Below are 15,000 nucleotides of genomic sequence, written 5' to 3' on the forward strand. Positions count from 1 at the left end.
GGGGAGATGGAGGGAGGAGGGGAGATGGAGGGAGAAGGGAGAAGGGAGAAGGGAGAGAGGAGAGAGAGGAGAGAGAGAGAGAGAGAGAGAGAGAGCGATGTTGGGAAATTTAATTAGCGACGCCTTTCACGCGGCGGGTCCCGCATATCTTTCGGCCAGTGTTCATTGGTTATGGGTAATCGCCGCGCTCATGAATAAATTACACACCGCTTTTGTTGTTTCGTCCTCGTCTCGGCTCGTCTTCTCTTGTCTCCTCTCGTCGCTCTTTCTCTCCTTCTATCTTCCCTTTTGTTTCGGGCGTGGACCACCAGAGGGCCGAAGGCTGGCACTGTTGGGGATGTTATTAGTAGTATCATCATTATGATTGTTATTGTCGTTGTTGTAGTTGTCATTATTATTACTGTTGTTATTATAATATTGTTATTGCCATGATCATCAATCATCATCACCATCGTCAGTCATCATCAGCTTCATCATCAGTATTATTATCATTTTTTTCACATACACATCATCATCATAATCATCACCATCATCATCATCATCATCATCATCATCATCATCGTCATCATCATCGTCATCATCATCATCCTTGATCAGGGAGGCCTGTGACAAGACATGCATTTCGGTTTGCAAGAATTGGAGAGACAGAGAGGAACGCCAATAGAGGAAGGGGAAAATCTTGCAAATGTGTGACAGGGAGGATGTGCAATGAAGCTAATTGTGCAGTGATAAAGAGGCAAGGGATTGGATGGGTTCCTATGATTTAACAAGTTAATGTTTGATTGTATCACGTTTATTGTGATCAAAATGAGAGAAAGAGAGAGAGAGAGAGAGAGAGAGAGAGAGAGAGAGAGAGAGAGAGAGAGAGAGAGAGAGAGAGAGAGAGTAGATAAGTGAATCCTCGTCCTCCCAAGGCGGTTGCGAGGCAGGCCGCGCCATCCGGAGGAGCAGGTCGGGCGGTGTAATACATGCAAATTCTTGACGTTGCATCGTGTTGTGCGGGCGGGCAAGCGCGCGGGTGGGCGGGCGGGCGGACGAGGAGGGTCAGTCATCATGGACCGCCCTTAATGATGCCCCGGCCATCCTATTGTGCACGGGCCTTCCCTGAGCCCTTAAAGCCTTTTACTCCTACCGCCTTCCCTTCCCTCTCCCCCCTTTCCCTCCTCCCTCCCCCCCTTTCCCTCCTCCCTTTCCCTCCCCCATGACATCTGCCCCTGGGAGGGCGTGGGAACTCCGGCCGCTCAAGGTGGCGACGCCCCGCTGGTATCTACGGCCATCCTCTACTGAAGGCGCTCGGGACTACAGGCTGGATAGGGCCAAGGGGGTAGGGGGGGGGGCTGGTGTGGATGTCACTGTTGAAGCCAAGCCAGGAATCCACGGGAAAAGTACTCTGCGTGTGAAGCCAATCTGCCTCCATGTCTACCGTTAAGTAAATGAGTTTCCGACGCTCAATAGCCCTTCCCGAAGCAGAATCACCTTCGTTCTAAACGATGATTCCAACATAGGATCCTGTCGCTTATTATTATCTCCTTATTTGAGATTTGATTTTTCACTCCCTTTTTCACTAAAATTTCAAACGTAACACTTGTCGCTCTTATCGTCTGTCATCTTTATTTTAAAAGTCTTTTGTGTTTTCAAGTATGGCAAGAGGACAGTCGATATAAGCTGTGGATTTCAAGCTGTTAATCACCCGAACCGTGCGTTACGTACCCATAGATCACTTGTACCCCATCCCCCCCTCCCCCCATATTTCTAACCCATCCCCTGCCAACCCCCACCCGTTCTTCCATCGTGATGTCACATTTTTTTCTTTTTTCTACATTGTCAAGCAGCTGATGTATAGTGGGTGTGACTTCGACTCAGTGAAAAATGGGAGACGTAACCCATGAGAGGGCGGGCGTGCGCGGCGCTAGTTGCAGCCGCCTGGTGTGGCTTGCAGGAACTAGTTGTAGTAGCACAGGCACTAGAGGGCAGGCGAATAGTTGTAACATTCGTACTAAGCATTAATGATAAGAAGCGTCAGTTCTAAGCGAGAAGCAGCTAGTTGTTGCAGCGGCAATAGTACTAAGGGGACGGAGGTTAGACGCAGCGCTAGTACAAGAAGGCGGCGGCTAGTTGCAGTCTTAGTACTAGGGAGACAGCGCGTACTTTGCAGGTCGTTGCGGTGGCAGCGTTGTCGGATCGGCTCTTCCCCGATAACCTTGGCGACCGGCTTGTCGGGTCGTCTCTGATTAATCGGCGGGGCGCTGGGGTCAGGATAAGGGGTCGAGAGAAGAAGAAGAAGGAGGGGTGGGGGAAGGGGGGAAGGGGAGGGGTAGGAGCGGACCCCAGGAGTGGCTGCGAGAGCGGCTGGAGGGGCGCTGGGAAAGGGAGGGGGAGGAAGATAAGGACGAATTCTATATTGAAATGGTGTCGGCCGATGACGCTCCCATCGCTCATAGTGTCTGGCGTGTGACGGGGGACGGGGAGGAATCCCGCAGGAATGTCCTTGTGTTGATTAGGGATGGGGATCCTATTTTTTATCTTATCCTATTTTTTATTTATTTATTTATTTGTTTATTTTTTTGTTGATTTTATTTTTTATTTGTTTATTTTTTTCAATGTTGCTCTATCTTTTGGTATTTCATTTCCATTTTTTTTAACCAATTAGCTTATGAAGGTCACATTTGTTGAACAGTTCAGAGGCATGTTTTCCTTCCATTTTAAGCCGTTGGAAGGCTAGATCCTAGGATCAAGCTAGAAAGACTCTCTCTCTCTCTCTCTCTCTCTCTCTCTCTCTCTCTCTCTCTCTCTCTCTCTCTCTCTCTCTCTCTCTCTCTCTTCTACATCTTTATCTATCTATCTATCTCTCCCCCTCTCCCCTTCCCCATTTCCATCTCTCTCCCTCTCCCTCTCCCTTTCCCCCTCTCCCTCTCCCTCTCCCCCTCTCCCTACCTCTTTCCCTTTGTCCCCCATTCTCTCTCTATCTATCTATCTCTTCCCCTTCCCTCCCTTCTCTCTCTCTCTCACTATCTCACTCTCCCTTTCTCCCTCCTTCTCTTCTCTTCTCTTCTCCCCTCTCCCTTCTCTCTTCTCTCCTCTTCCTTTCTCTCTCTCTCTTTCTCTCGTCTCTCTCTCTAACATGAAACACAATCCTCTGACGCCTTTGTTTCGGGCGCCATAGCCAGCGCTGTGACTTTCAGCAGCAGCGCCTCGCCAAGCATGAATTTTAAGCATGCAATACCTGTCAAGACGTGATTCCCAGCGGATGATGAAGAGCGCAGCGCAAGTGGGGGTGACGTTGCTTGGTTGGGGGGGGGGGGGGGCTGGATTTGTGTTCGTTTGGGTTTGCTTTTGTTTTAGTGCCTTTGGTGTTTGGTGTTCACGATTTTAAGTATGTTTAAATGTACGGTGTATGAATCTGCAGGAATATTCTTATGATATTGCAATGATTGTTAGGGTGTTGGTACCTTCTTGCGCCTGGAGAATCTTCTCTTTTTCTCTTTCCTAATTGGCTTATGTAAACACATACCATATACCCTATACATTACATGTAAAAGACGTGGGGTTGACCTCGTCCACACCCCCACTGGAGAATGTCTTTGGTTATTAGGATTGACGAGGATAGAGTGAGTTAGTCTGAAGGCCCTGTAATAAGGCCTGCTGACTGACTCTCTCCGCTGCCCCGCTTGTTAGTGGAGAACGCCCTCCCTGCCCGGCCTCAGCAGCACGGAGGAGGTACTTCTGCTGAGATTGTGCGAATCGTAATGTGAGGTCCTTTTTCTTATTCTTTTTTCGCGAGCGCGGAACGGCGGTAGTGAGTCGGTCGCGTCGCCCTGAGTGAAGGACGTGCCTGGGGAGCTTGAGAGGCGATCGCATGGGAGTGCGATTGATTGATTCTCCGCGCGGCTGAACCTCGGCCGGGTTATCGAGGGCATATCTTTATTGGGCTGACGGGATACCTGTGCTGCTGACAGGTGACCCCCGCACGAGGAGGAGGAAGAGGAGGAGGAGGAGGAGCTGGGGTCTCGCCTCCGTCGAATTCCTCGGGGGAGAAGATGAGGTCAGTCGGAGGGGGGAGGTGGAGAGGGGTCAGGGGGACTCGTCCGCCGAGGGCCATGGGCGCTAGGTCGGTCGTCATGAAGGCTGGAAGTTGCGGTTTAGGCTGCAACATGGTACTGCAAGATAATCATATCCTTTAGTATGCATAATGAGAGTGTTGGAGCGCTTCGATGCGAGGAGGCGCTGGAGCGGCGTCGCGGGAGGGAGGGCCGGCGGGATGACCTCGCTCCGCTCCTGCTGCCCTGCCACGCGTCCTGCTTCTGCTTCTGCTTGTGCTCGGGCGCTTCGTCGTCGCTGCCTCGAGTGATACAACCTTCGAGCGACGGGAAGGTCTCGGGGCGGGAGGCACCGGGGATGGCGCAGGGATGAAGCCGAAGGAACGGTTCTCTTCTGTCTTTCCCGTAGGAGAGTGATGGATTAGCTTTGGTCCCCGTCGGATTGTTTTGCAATAGGAGTGGCATTGCAGTGCAGAATAAACAAACCCTCATGAATAAAAGTGAAGGTCGATACAGAAATAGTTAAGTATCCAGGGTTTTTTTTTTTTGCATGTCAATTTTTTCTTCCTCTTATTGGCGTCGTCTGCTCCGTCTTGGTATTTCTTTTTATCATATTATTTGTCTTGCTCCTCTTGGTCTTCTCTGTTGCTCAGTCCTCCATCCCGCAGCATTGCAGATCAATAGCAGTTTCCGACAGTTTGTATTTAGTGACTGGAGACATCCCAGTTATTCCAGTGATTATATCGTGCGCGTTTGCAACAAGTGTCCAAGCAGTATGAAAAGCAAACCTGGATAGGAAAATGAAGATAAAGTAAAGAAGGTTTAGCAGATGTTGCAAGTGTTGCAGGTTTGGGCTAATATATAGCTGAGTTATTAACCATGTACGAGGTGGCTCAATTTGCTAGAATGTGTGCATGTTGCTTTTAATGGTCTCGTGCATGGGTGTGGGGGATCCTGTCGTGCAAGCTGATACCACACACCGAGCCGTCTTAAATGCCGTGTTCAGTTTCGTTGCTTCGGTTGCAACAGTTTATCATTATTTGTCTCGGCGATTACAAAGATCAGGCCAGGATTATGGCCGAAAATGAGTGACTCTCGGCCCAGGGAGGGTGTTATTGCAAGAGCAAATGAAGATAAATGCTTTACGGTGCATAACAGGCGCGTCCCGCAGGCAAGGCCTCGCGTTAGCCCGGTTCCTCGCAGATCGCCGCGTTAATGATTGCCAAGTGTCCGGACTAGCTTCGCACTGCTCACTTTGCACATTTTTATTATTATTTAAATATGAACTCCTGTCCTTTTTGTTTTTGCTTTACTGGATTCTTCGGATTTTGAATCTTTATTCTTTGCTTTTCTTTTCATTTCGTTGGATTTTCTTCGTGTTTCTGCTTCTTTTCTTGCAGCTACTTTTCTTTATTCTTCTCCTTGTGGTTTCATGATTTATTTACATGTTTATTTGATTACGCATTGTCTGCTCTTATCTATTGTTTTATTTTATTTATTTTATTTATCTTTATCGTATATGTGTTTATATATATATATATATATATATATATATATATATATATATATATATATATATGTATATGTATATATATATATATATATATATCTATATATATATATATTTTTATATATATGTATATATATGTATATATATATGTATATATATGTATGTATATATGTATATATATATATATATATACATATACATATATATATAGATATATATATACATATATATATAATATATATATATATATATATATATATATATGTATATATATTTATTTATTTATTTATATTTACTTTATTTATCTATCTATAAAAAGAAGAACCTCTCCTCGTCTCCCGATCCTTCGCTCCGAGAATAATGCGACGTGGATTATGTAAATGCGACTGCTTACTTTGCGGACATCGATGTAAGTGCTCGAGAGACTTAGCCTCGATTCCTCGTATATATTGGCTCATTGACAATCGACACGACGTTAGTTTTATTCTCGTAAACAAACAAGTGGGTCGCTTCTGTGCCGTTTCTCTCTCTCTCTCTCTCAGAGGGTAAGGGGAGGGGGGGGGTGTATAATTTGGCTGTGCCCTGAGATTTCCTTCGTTAGGTTCAAACCTTTCTTTGTTGGATCGCTTTTCGTTAGCGCCGTCTTCATTAAGTGGGTTTGAGAATAGTTTGTTGTGATTGTTATATATCGTCTGTATTACCATTTCCATTAGTTTATTATTAGTTATTATTATTATTATCATTATTATTATTATTATTATAATTAATATTATTTTTATTATGATTATAATGTTTATTAAATGTTATTGTTTGTGGACATTGTTATCATTATTGCAGGGTTTATTTATTTAAGTATTAGTATTAGTAATTTTTATTATCGCCACTAAAGCCATGTTCAATCATCATGATTGTAATCATTGTCTTTATCATTATTCTGTTCTTTTCGCACTTTTATTACTTCTCTGATTGTTATAGATTAGCATGTTTGTTCTCTTCGTAAATCCTATTTTTAAAGCCGTCGGACAGCCGGGAGCCGTGGAACACTTGGCCCGGCTGGACATGGCCAGACGGACATTACTTTCATAAACGATCCCAAAATTGGCCTCGAGACCGCGTGTCGTCGTCTTATGTTATGCATTTTATGAGAGCATGAATAATTTATGGATTTATTTGTCCTTTGCAGGTACGTTGGCTAACGAGGGAGGTGCGTCGCGACTCGGACTGGTGAGTGGTTGGGTGGGGGTGGGGGTGGAGGGTACCTGAGGGGGTTCCAGGATATTGGGGGGAGGGGGATGCCAGGATTTAGGGGGGGCGAGGCATTCCAAGAGGTGAGGGGGTTCCATTATATTGGGGGGAGGGGGATGCCAGGATTTAGGGGGGGCGAGGCATTCCAAGAGGTGAGGGGGTTCCAGGATATTGGGGGGAGGGGGATGCCAGGATTTAGGGGGGGCGAGGCATTCCAAGAGGTGAGGGGGTTCCATTATATTGGGGGGAGGGGGATGCCAGGATTTAGGGGGGGCGAGGCATTCCAAGAGGTGAGGGGGTTCCAGGATATTGGGGGGAGGGGGATGCCAGGATTTAGGGGGGGCGAGGCATTCCAAGAGGTGAGGGGGTTCCATTATATTGGGGGGAGGGGGATGCCAGGATTTAGGGGGGCGAGATATTCTAAGAGGTTTGGGGGATCCCAGGATATAAGGGTGAGTGATTCCAAGTTTCCAGGGGAAGGGATTCCATCTTTTAGGGGAGGGGGATTCCAGGATCTAAGAGCGAGGGGGATTCGGAGTTTAAGGATTCCAGTATTTATGAGTTTGAAGGGTTTGGGGATTTTAGGATTCGGGTCTCTTGATTTGAGGTGTCAAGGATTTATGGGGGGTTGAGGGATGTAAGGATCCAGGGATTCATGACCCCATGGGGACGAGGGCGTCTCATCGGGAGCCACTGTGCTTTAGGGTTTGGTTATCTTTGCGTGTGGAAGCGAAGGGAGGAACTTTATTCTCTCTCTCCCTTTCTCTCTCCCTCTCTCTCTCTCTCTCTCTCTCTCTCTCTCTCTAGGTGATATTTCCAGTCACCTTGTAGCCTACCTGGCCACAAGTGTCGCGCGGTTATCGATCGGCAGCCCGGAGCCAATTTGGAGGCGCAGCGATATCGGTTTTGGATTGTCTATCAGTTGTTGCGAGGCTTTCGTGGCCTTTCTGCGGTTTTGTCGCTGGATTGACTTCCGGCGGAGACCGAGTGCCGCGGAGGCTCTGGACGGACGAGCGCCATTCGCGAGGCGACGGTTGTTGGACGGAGCACCAGGGGTGTGCGCGGCCAGAGACACTTTGCAGCGACTGTTGCAGGGGAGTGCAGAGACTGTGTTGAGCGCCTGTGTATATTGGTGTTTATGAGGCCTAAATGCGTGTTTGACAGCCTTCCCGCACGCCCGCCCGTCCGCCCACACGCCCACTTCTAGATTACGGCTCCTGAGTTAGGGAATTCGACGCCGCTAGGGGGGGGGGTAGTGACGAGGAAGAGAGGGGGTGAGAGAGAAGGGGAGAGAGATGGGGGAAGGGGTGGGGAGGGGAAAGGCAAGAAGACGAAGCGAGTTGGAAGAGAGGAGAAGCGGAGAGGAGGGAGGGAGTGGATGGAAGGGGAAGAGAAGGACGGAGGAGGGAGTAGGGAGAGGGAAAATTGAATAGTGAGGTGGGGAGGGGGATGACTGCGCCTTGGATCCAGTGACTTATAGTTGTTTATGTAATTGTTCTTTTTTATATAAAGAACCTCATGTTTATTTTGCTGTTATTCTCACTTTTTTATGCTGGTAAGAACAGTTGTTAGTAATGATTATTCAGCAAAGTTATTGCCAATAACATTTATTCTCATTATTACTTTTAATTGGAATTATCATCATCATAAATGTTACTGCATTATTGTTACTTTGAAAAGAGCATTGTCACTACCATTCATTCGTCCGCAATTGGTGCGCTTACCGTCTTACGCGATGACGCAAATGTAGCGGCGTTATTCCCGCGGGATTTGGATGCGTTATCGCGGGGCTCGGCGTCGCGGAGATCCTATAATCTCGGCGCCGTCTTATTATTATTTTGTCGCCGATCGCGTCTTGCGTAAGTCGCGCGGTGATGAGGCTGAAGCCGGATTAGCTTCATTAGCCTCGGTGGTGTAAGGGAGAGATTAACTTCGGTGTTTGCGTTGTGGGGCTTCGTGTGTGTGTGTGTGTGTGTGCTTTGTGAGTTTTGTTTGGCGGGGTTTGGGCAGACCTTTGCTCTTTGTCTCGCAGGTTTGGTGTTATTTCTGGCCTTGGTTTGATATAGTTTTTCTTTTTTCTTTTTCTTTTTCTTTTCTTTGTGATTTTGTGTGTGTTCTTTGTTTGATATTGTGGTCGTGTTTTTTTGTTTAAACTTTTTTTTTGTTTTTTTATTTGACAGAGGAGATATTGCATTCAGGCTTTTATCTCATATTAGTTTACGTATTGTGTTTTTTCTTCTTTTTATTCGCTTTGTTGCCTGATTGGACCTTGGAACTTTTGTTTGTTCGTTTGTTTCTTTTATTTTCTTTCAGAATGTTCTTGGCTTTCTCATTCTTCTTGATTAAGTTGATTATAGCCTTTGCAGTTTCAAGCGCGTGTGTTGCATGTTGATACAGGTAGCATGTTACGGAAAGATATTAGGAGAATTTAATACCGAAAGAGCGTAGTAGTCCATTTATTGACATTATTATTTTTGTTATTGTTATTATTAATATCATTATTATTATTGTTATTGTAAATGTTGTTATTAATATCATTATCATTATTATTATTTTGTTGTTGTTGTTATTACTATTATTATTGGTATTATTATTATTATTAATATTATTATTATTGTTACTGTTATTTATATTATTAATAGCAATGGCAGTTGTTGTGGTGATATTGTGAAATATTATTATTAAATTTATTCGCAACTTATATGGGCGTCATTATTGAAAATTAATGAATGTAAATGGCCATGGTGGAACAGCATCTTCCCGCCGCTAAGAACCTCGGGGAAAAAAAGGAAGAGTACAAAAAAACTGAAGGAATTAGTAATAAAAAAATGAGGGGGCGGGGGGATAGATGAGTTTTTTCTTTTTCTCCTCTCTCTCTCTCTCTCTCTCTCTCTCTCTCTCTCTCTCTCTCTCTCTCTCTCTCTCTCTCTCTCTCTCTCTCTCTCTCTCTCTCCCCCCTCTCCCTTTCCTTCTCTCCTCTCTGCCACCTCCCTCCCTCATGAAACTCGTGCGCGATGTTGCTCTCCCTTTTTTGCTTTGAAAAGGCTGGAGTCGAGGTGAAGTGGAGGATGGATGAGGAGGAAGTGTTGGTGAAGGATACGAGGGGCGGGGGGAGGGAAATGGAGATGGAGTGATGGAGAGAGAGAGAGAGAGAGAGAGAGAGAGAGAGAGAGAGAGAGAGAGAGAGAGAGAGAGAGAGGTGGGTTAGGAGAGAGACGAAGAAAAGAGGAGGGAGAGAAGAAAAGATCAGAGCGAGAGACAGAGAACGAGGCAGACGGAAGACTTTTCAAATCCGATCCTAATTGCTAAGGAAGAGGAAGCTGCTTGTTCTCCTTAAAGATTTCTTGTTAAGGTTGCAGGGGGGAAGGGGGGGGGGAGGGGTGGAGCCTCCGAGTAATGATGATTGAACAGCGAGTGGAGGAGGGGGAGGGGAGGGTTAGGGTGATGGCGGTGGAGATGCTTGAGAAAAAAAAATCGATAAATAGAAGCTGTAAGAAGGCCCCAGACAGGTGGCGGAAACAGCACGCAGACCCATAGCCCTGATGGAGGAGCGAGCTGATGGAAGAGAGGGGGGGGGGGGATTTGGGCGGAGGCGAAGGAGGAGGCGGCGAAGGGGGCAGGCTGCTAAGTGGCTCTTCTTCATAAGATGGAGAGGAAGAGGGGGGTATGGTAAGAAGAAGGGGATAAGGAGATGGCGTGAGAGGAAGGGAAGAAGACGTAGAGAGAGAAGAGGCAGGGTTGAAGACGGCGGAGAAGAAGGCGGCGACGGAGGGGAAGGCGGGCGGGCGGGGGGGCGTGGTCAGCAGACAGGAGTCTAGCATGTGGTGCAAAGAGTCTTGTTTTCACCTCTGGGTTGAGTCGGGAGGAGGGGGAGGGGGGGGGGGCGGATGATAATAGTGTTTCAGTGTGATGAGGAAGAAGCTCTTGTAAAGATGGGGGACGCGGGGTGGCGAGGGGGTGTGAGAGGGGGAGGGGGAGGGCGGGGTATAAGGAGGTGAGAGTGAGAGAGGGAGGGGAGGGGAGGTGGGGTGTATGGGGGTAAGGAGAATTAGGGGAGAGGAGAGAGGGGAGCTAAATAAGGGGAATGGATGGGAGAGAAGAGGGGAAGAGGAAACCGGAGGCTAGAGGAGGGGAAGGTAAGTAGGGAGGAGAGGAGAGAAGGAAATGAGACTATAGATAGGGAGGGATGGGGTGGTGAAAGGAGGAAGAGGAACGAAGGAGACGGAAAAGAGGAGGGCGAGGAGAGGGAGGAGGGTGGGAAGGGAGGTGTGAGGGCGAAAAGGAAGGGTGTGATCCCGAGCGATAAGGGCGTCGCTCAGCCGCTGATGACGGGGTCGATACACGTCGAAAAGGGTTGATAACGGAGATCGACAGGCGATGGCGTTGATGCAAGGGAGATTATGGCAGAGGAGGCGGGGGCGGGGGGGGAGGGGTAGAGGAAGATCTGATAGATTCATAATGAAGGTGGAGAGAGAGAGAGAGAGAGAGAGAGAGAGAGAGAGAGAGAGAGAGAGAGAGAGAGAGAGAGAGAGAGGGAGAGAGAGAGAGTTAAACGATGTAAAATGTTATAGCCTATGAGAGAGAAGAGATCGTGATACATTGAGGCTGAAAATCATGGCTCTTTAACTACCCCCCCCCCATCCCCCTTCACCATTAGGGCCTCCTTAAAGCGACCAACTCGCAAGACCATCGGTGTTTCACACTCCGCTCCCCCTCCCCCTCCCTCTCCCTCTCCCTCCCCCTCCGATTCCCGCACTCTATAGCATCCCCGACGCCGAGTGTGTGCTTCTGGGGGGCGACGGCGCGAGGAAGCAACTGGTTGCAGGCGCGGCCAATGGGAAAGCAAACGCTCTTGGACACGCTGCTCCCGAGTAACCGCTTCACCTCGGAGCTCTCGAGGAGGAGGAGGACCCTCTCCCTCCTTCTCCTCCACCTCCGCCGCCGCTCTCCTCCGTCTGTCGCTGCCTTCCTTACGCTGGATGTCCCTGACCCCGTATCCCCGCGAGAGGTGAGGTGAAGTGAGGTGAGGGGGATGCCTTAACAGGTCGAGCGCGTGCGTGGATCGCGCCGAATCGGACGGGCCCTCGTCCTCCCGTCGTGGTGTGAAATCGACGGTTGGTTTCGACGATTCTGCGAGCGGAGTCGACGTCGAGGCTGGTTGGCGGCGGCGCTTTCTGTCCTGCTGAAGATAGAGATCTCCTCCGCGATGGACGGCTTTCCCCTTTCGATTCCACTCGGTCTTTTGGGTTTCCCTTTCTTCATCCCTTACTTACCTGTTCTTTTTATATTTTCTCTCATTCTTCTTTTTTTTCCTCCTCCACGCGTTTATTCCCTCCTCTCCTTCCCTCTCTCCTGATTCTTTCTCTCTCTTTTCTCCTCCTTTCTTTCCCATCTTCGATTTCTCCTCTTTTACTCTTTCCTTTATACACATCTCTCCTCTCCTCCATATTTTCTGCTTGTTTTCTCTCTCTTTCCCTCTTTGCATCCACTTCTCTTGCTGCGTCGTCCCGCCTTCTGACTTTCCCTATTTCACGCCCTTTCGTCTTGCCCTCTCTCTCTCTCTCTCTCTCTCTCTCTCTCTCTCTCTCTCTCTCTCTCTCTCTCTCTCTCTCTCTCTCTCTCTCTCTCTCTCTCTCTCTCTCTCTCTTTTCTACTATCTGCTCCCCTCCCCTTTTGCATCTCCATGCTTCCTTCTTCCTTCCCCTTCATCTCCCCGCCATGCCTTTCCTTTTTACCTCTCCTCCTTTCCCTCACCCCAACACTTCCTTCTCGTCCTTCGCCAGCAGGTCCTCTTCCTCCCTCCCGCCCCTCCGCCCCTCCGCCCCTCCGTCCCTCCGACCCTCCATCGCCGTCCTGGCACCCTCCCGGAATGCCGGCTTCACATCCTCATCCGAGAATGCTTAATTAAGCCTAGTAATTTGTCAGCTGATTTGCATAAAAGGCGAGGATGCTTGCCAAGTTCTGTGTGCCAGGGTAAGGCCGCGGAACAGATGGGGGTGGGGGTGGGGGTGGGGGTGGGGGTAGACGGAGAGGGGGCGGTTGATGGGTTGATGGGAGTAGGAGGGGATTGAAGGAAGATATGAGGGAGAGGAAGAGTGTGAATCTTTGCTATACACAATTTTCCTTTTCTACCTCCTATTCTCCCTTCTTGGTCTCTCCCCCTCCTTCCTCTCTCTCTCTCGTTCCTCCTCCTCCCCTCTCCCTCCTTCAATGTTCTTCTTTTGATTTCTCCAGATCCTCAGTGACGCAATTCTTGGTCATATTGGGAAAAAAATCGAGAAGTGAAATATGTAGACGAAGTTGAAAATGGAGCCTTGCGAGAAGGGCGAAGGGGCGGCTGCCAAGTGATGTTGCAACCGCCGCGACTTTCACTCGCGCGCCCGGCCGTGGCAGCTGGGCGGGCGTCCGGGCGCGCGCGGGGCTTCGTGCCAAGAGAGGAAGGATGCAGGTGCAGAGGCCCGAAGGTTGCCCAATCTAGGACTCGGCACGCGGAAGGATGGCGGGGGAGGGAGGGAGGGAGGGAGGGTGGGGGTGGCCTGTTTTTGTTTATGGAAGGGGGGTACGATTAATCATGCACACGGACGCACGCGCGCACACACTCGCGCGCGCGAATCCGAAATCTGATTTATAATCTAAATTCCGAGGTGCTCTCCTGCCATGCGGACCGCGGGACAGACGGCTCGAAATCTCAGACAAGAGTCGATGCTATTTTGTCTTTCTTTGGGATGTGATATGTTCGCCATTGCTTTTTTTTTTGCGTGTTAGACGTTGTTGGATCCAGGCGAGGAACTTGAGGTTTCGAAAAGCATGCATGCGAAATTTATAGTGATACTAAAGATGATAAGAAGAAATAGACATGATAAAAGTAATAATCAAAGGACGCGGATATGAAGCGGCGGTGTATAAAAAATGCCGCAGGTCCTGAGACAGGTTGTAGAGACGGCGATGATTGTTTTGTAATGAACAAGTGGGCAGGGGCAGGGGTGGGATGGGGGGCGGGGGGAATTAATGACGCCCAGGTGAGTGGGAAGCGGGGACGGAGGGGGGGGGGGGTCATGAAGCATGGAGGGATACCCAACTGACCCGGCTTCCACGTACGAATATGCATAAACAAATTGGTACACGTGCATGGCTCAAGGGCGAAGGAAGGTGGGAGGGGGGAGGGGGAGGGGGGCGTATGCTTGGTAACAGGGGATTTCGTCTCTCTTTCTCTCTCTATCTATCTCTTTCTCATTCTCTCTCTCTCTCTCTATCTGTCTATCTATCTATCTCTCTCTTTGTCTCTCAATCCCTCTCTCTCTCTCTTTGTCTCTCACTCCCTCTCTCTCTTTCTCTCTCTCTCTCTCTCTCTCTCTCTCTCTCTCTCTCTCTCTCTCTCTCTCTCTCTCTCTCTCTCTCTCTCTCTCTCTCTCTCTCTCTCTCTCTCTCTCTACATATATTTGTATATGTATTTATATGTATGTATATTTATACAAATCTATGTATATGTAAATATATGTAGGTATATTTATACATATCTATGTATATATATATATATAAATATATTTATACATGTATATGTATATGTATACATATGTATATGTATGTATATATATATATATATATATATATATATATATATACATATGTATACATGTTTTTATATATACTGTATATATATATATATAATATATATATATATTATATATATATATATATATATACACATACATTTATATAATATACATATACATATATAAACATATACATATGTACATGTGTATATATATATATATATATATATATATATATATACACATATGTATACATGTTTTAAATATATAATATATATATATATATATATATATATATATATATATATATATATATATATATATACACAGTATAATATAAAAACATGTATACATATGTATTTATATATATAAATATATATACATACATATACATATGCATACATATACATATACATATACATACATACATACATACATATATATATATATACACATCTTAAATATAAATATATATATATATATATACACAAATATTCATATATATATACATACATGTATACATATATATATATATATATATATATATATATATATATATATATATATATATATATATATATACATTTATATATATACATATACATATATAAACATATAAATATGTACATATGTATATATATATATATACATATGT

General features: G+C 46.7%; 1 protein-coding gene across 3 annotated transcripts in view; it reads left to right on the forward strand.

Annotated features, from left to right (window-relative positions):
* Positions 1-15,000, forward strand: part of LOC122255305 (RNA/RNP complex-1-interacting phosphatase homolog) — a 239,098-nt gene that overhangs the window by 151,433 nt on the left and 72,665 nt on the right. Inside the window, exon 1 of one of the 3 annotated variants that reach the window (XM_086554533.1) lies at positions 6,665-6,771. The exons of the other annotated variants lie outside the window; for them this stretch is intronic. Within the exon in view, the coding sequence (XP_086410659.1) occupies positions 6,697-6,771 (75 nt within the window). The 5' untranslated portion in view covers positions 6,665-6,696. Of the gene's footprint in view, positions 1-6,664; positions 6,772-15,000 lie in introns of those variants that run through there. 3 annotated transcript variants of the gene reach the window in all.

This window comes from Penaeus japonicus, unplaced genomic scaffold, assembly GCF_977035675.1.
Source record: "Penaeus japonicus unplaced genomic scaffold, GWHDUDI00000001_assembly GWHDUDI00000029, whole genome shotgun sequence".
NCBI classification, from domain to species: Eukaryota; Metazoa; Arthropoda; class Malacostraca; order Decapoda; family Penaeidae; genus Penaeus; species Penaeus japonicus.